This window comes from Neltuma alba, unplaced genomic scaffold (assembly GCF_004799145.2).
Source record: "Neltuma alba isolate B1F8T4 unplaced genomic scaffold, ASM479914v2 tig00011409_pilon, whole genome shotgun sequence".
Taxonomy (NCBI): Eukaryota; Viridiplantae; Streptophyta; class Magnoliopsida; order Fabales; family Fabaceae; genus Neltuma; species Neltuma alba.
Genome location: NW_021636095.1, coordinates 70126 through 73957, shown reverse-complemented (window position 1 = coordinate 73957; position 3832 = coordinate 70126). Strand labels below are relative to the sequence as shown.

At 38.3% G+C, this 3832-nt stretch overlaps 1 protein-coding gene across 1 annotated transcript; it reads left to right on the top strand.

Annotated features, from left to right (window-relative positions):
* Positions 1–689: 689 nt before the first annotated feature.
* Positions 690–3526, top strand: LOC114713007 (squamosa promoter-binding-like protein 7). Its single transcript, XM_028897584.1, has 3 exons — positions 690–1381; positions 1486–1607; positions 2551–3526. The coding sequence occupies exons 1-3, from the start codon at positions 690–692 to the stop codon at positions 2880–2882; spliced, it is 1146 nt and encodes a 381-aa protein (XP_028753417.1). The 3' UTR covers positions 2883–3526.
* Positions 3527–3832: the final 306 nt, after the last annotated feature.

Sequence of the window (3832 nt, the reverse complement as noted above, 5' to 3'; positions counted from 1 at the left end):
ACTAGATAGGTATTTCAATCATTCCATCAAAAGTTAAAAATTCCACATTCATACATCATCTCATTTGGTTATTTTGTTTTATGTCGGTGCATGTTTTGTATTTTTTATTTTTATATGATTTTTTTGTCTTTGTTTTTTTTTTATATTTACAATGGGATGGGATACTAAATTTGAAAGCCGAGTAATTTTAATAAAAAGAACATCTTTTCTGACACATTTCGGCTCTCTGTCCTCTCCCACCTCATCACACTTCTGTTTCCAATTTTCTCTCTCTCCTTCCCCCGGCGCAAGAATCCAATTAAAATAATAGGTGTCCTCCCACGTGCGGGTTTTTGGACGAACCACCCATTCTCACGTGCCACAGTTCTCGCTCTCTCTCTCTCTCTCACACCCACATTAGTACTCTCTCGGAGTGTGTAGCCTCGCAGCTTTTACACCAACTATTTAATTTGATATCACCCGCTTCCTTCTTCCTCCCATTGGACTAGTACAAACAGAGAAACCTGCACTCTCTTCTGCATTTGATCCCTTCTCTCTCTCTCTCTTTCCTCTTTTACTCAAACAAAAAGCATCCCTCTTGTCTCTCTCTTCCTCTCTTTCTCTCTCCCCCGCACTAAACCCACTGCTAGAATAGTAAGCTATCAGCTACCATTTTTGATACCTCGAAGAGAGGGAAAAGAGAGAGAGACATGGACTTTGAAGGGAACAGCATGTTCTGTTTGAACAACGCCAACAGAGAGCAAAACGGTGGTGGAAATAGTAATAACAGTACCAACTTTTCTTGGGAGTTATGGGAACCACCTTCTTCTAACAATTCTACCCTCATAAACACTTTCTACGCCGTCCATACGGCGGACACCTCGGCCGCTGTCGCCACCACTGCTAGCCACGAGGCTGGCCTCGCAAACGCGCTCATGTTTCTTCCTCAGGCTAGTACTACTACTGCTGCTGTTGATCGTGACCACGACCGCGGCGTTGAGCACGATGGTCATCGTCACCATCATCATCATCAGCGGCGGCGGCAACAACAGCCGGAGGCTTTGTACTCCGGCGATGGGGGCCACGTGCATCTGGACCCACATCTCATGTGCTTGAAGCTGGGGAAGAGGCATTATTTTGAAGACGCTAATGCTCCTCTTGGGGGCGGCGGAGGCGACGGCGGGTTTGCTCTGGCGGGGAAGAGAGGGAGAGGATTCTATGGCGGCAGCGTGAAGACGGCGACGGCAACGACGGTGCCGAGGTGCCAGGTGGAGGGTTGCCACGTGGCGCTGTTGAACGCGAAGGAGTACCACCGGAGACACAAAGTTTGTGAGATGCACTCCAAGGCACCGAAGGTTGTCGTGTTAGGGTTGGAGCAGAGATTTTGTCAACAGTGTAGCAGGTAGTAATTCTATACTAATCAACTAATAATAATTATGATAATAATTATTTTATGATAGTCTCTGAGAAAAATTAAGCAGAAAATGAAGTAATTACTGGGGACAGGTTTCATGTGGTATCGGAGTTCGATGATTCCAAGAGAAGTTGCCGTAGGAGACTGGCTGGCCACAATGAACGAAGAAGAAAGAGCTTTCACGATTCTGTCACTAGGAATTCCTCCTCTCAAGGTAATTAATCCAATTAATCCATTCCTAATAATATTAATAATAATAATTAATAAATCGAAAGTTTCAACTAGCTAATTTCTAATTTCTAAATTATAAATAATATTGCTGTCCGAAACTTGTGCTTATGTCTGGTTAACTGAGATTTTTAAACCAATGTTTGTTGCCCTAGTAACTTGTTGTTCTTTGAATTTGTGTATATTTGGGTATGCTGTTTTCTTTCTTCATCCTTGAACTCTGAACTTCTTAATTAATATGGGGTGTGGGAAATAATTTCCTAATGAATAATCCGAATATTATATAATTTTTTAAAGATTCTTGATATTGTTCAAGAATATAGTATTTAAAATCAACTACCAGTTACCCGTTGAGTCCTTGTGATAGTAAATTTTTTAAAGAGTTTATGATAAAAAATTTTTAATTATTAATTCCCACTCATCTATAAGTGGAACGGATGGTGCTTAATCAGTTCAAAGCTCAATTTAATATCATAACATGAAATTCTCAAGAAACATTATATACACCTCACGTGTTTGCCCTAGAAGTAGTTAATATGTGTATTTTTGAGACAGCTCAAAATAATGAATATTTCATAAAGCCTCTAATTAACATAATTATAAATCAAATCAGCAAATGATTATTAAGTTCACTAATAATCACATGGTATTTTCCAAACCCTAGTTTTCTCACCCTAATTAATTCAAGACATCATCAGCTTGTCAAACAAGCATGCAAGAATCTGAAAAAGTGTGGTTGTCCTCAATTTTGCATCTAACATGGGATCAAATAATATCTGTGTGTGATTCGACAAAACATTTCAAATTACCTTTTTTTAAGTTTTGTTCTTTTTGAATGAACTATCCATCATCACTCGACCAAAAAAATTATATATATATTTGAGTAGATGGTCGAATTAGTTTTTTTTTTTTTAATATTGTTGACACAGAAAATAAGTTACTGGTTGGAGGGTTCCCTTACTTATCATCATCACCTCCACCATCATCTGGCTGTGCTCTCTCTCTTCTGTCATCGTCTAAGAGTGACCATTCATGGCTTTCTCCGGCTGATCTCTCGGCGAGATGCAGCGCCGCCCTACGAGAACTCATAGACGAGAACCGGGCAGCCTCCATGGCTAAACAAATCATTTTGGAAAGAGACTGGCACCCACACCACAACTACCATCACCAGGAAGAAGAAGATGATGACGACCATAATAATAAGGAGATTCAACTTCAATCCAATTACAATTTCTCTCAACACCACCAGATGTTTCCCTAGCGAATTGTTTAGTAATATGTTTTGGCTTTTGGGAAAATTCTTCACTAAACACTATCTTCAAAAGAAAAACCAAAAAGGTCACAAAGAGATGCATATATAAGCATGTTTAACACCATTCACTGAAGACCTATATGGATTTGGATCTATTCTTTCATTTTCTCCTCATTTCTTGTCAAACTTTGAAGAGAGATAAACAAACACATTTTATGGCTCTCACCTGATGAGTGATAAAGTCAACATATATTCTGGGTTCTCTTTTTGGGATTGACAAGAAATGAAAAGAAAACGAAAAGAAAAATTAAGGAGGTCCAAATTCTACCTGTGTTGACATGTTCATGTACTCCTTTGACTAGGACTCATCTTGTAGTGTAAATTACACTATAATATAGGTTTTATATTTAGAATTGGAGAGAATATATATATGTATATATATGGTGGATTTGATATGTATTATCTTCTTGTAAAGCAGATTGAGAATGAAGGTGTTGTAAAGTAACTTGAAATCCATTTGAGATCAAAACATGGCCTTCGAGAGGGAAACAAAACTAGGGGGGATGAGAAGTAAGGGCTAATCTAGAATTTAAGTTTTTCTCTTGTTTGATTTTAAGCAAGGGGGTGATGATATGGATGTTTCAATCTAGGTGTGATTATCAGGCTGTATATTCAATGATGACTTGGTGGAAATTTTATGTAATAACATGAATAATTTACTTTTCAATTTTTTTTTCATTAAAGGTTAATTTTAGATCCATTTGGAAATTTGAGCATATGAATCCCATACTATGTGAAGTACTCTACTGCTGCAAAGTAGGACATTGGTATTTAGTTTGTTTCTGGGCGAAATTTTACATGTCTCTCTTGAACTCTATGGGCTTTATGTTATGTTTAGACAACCTCTCCGGTCCCAATTGGTATGAAGTATTGAGAATGAAAGGTGAGGATTGTGATTG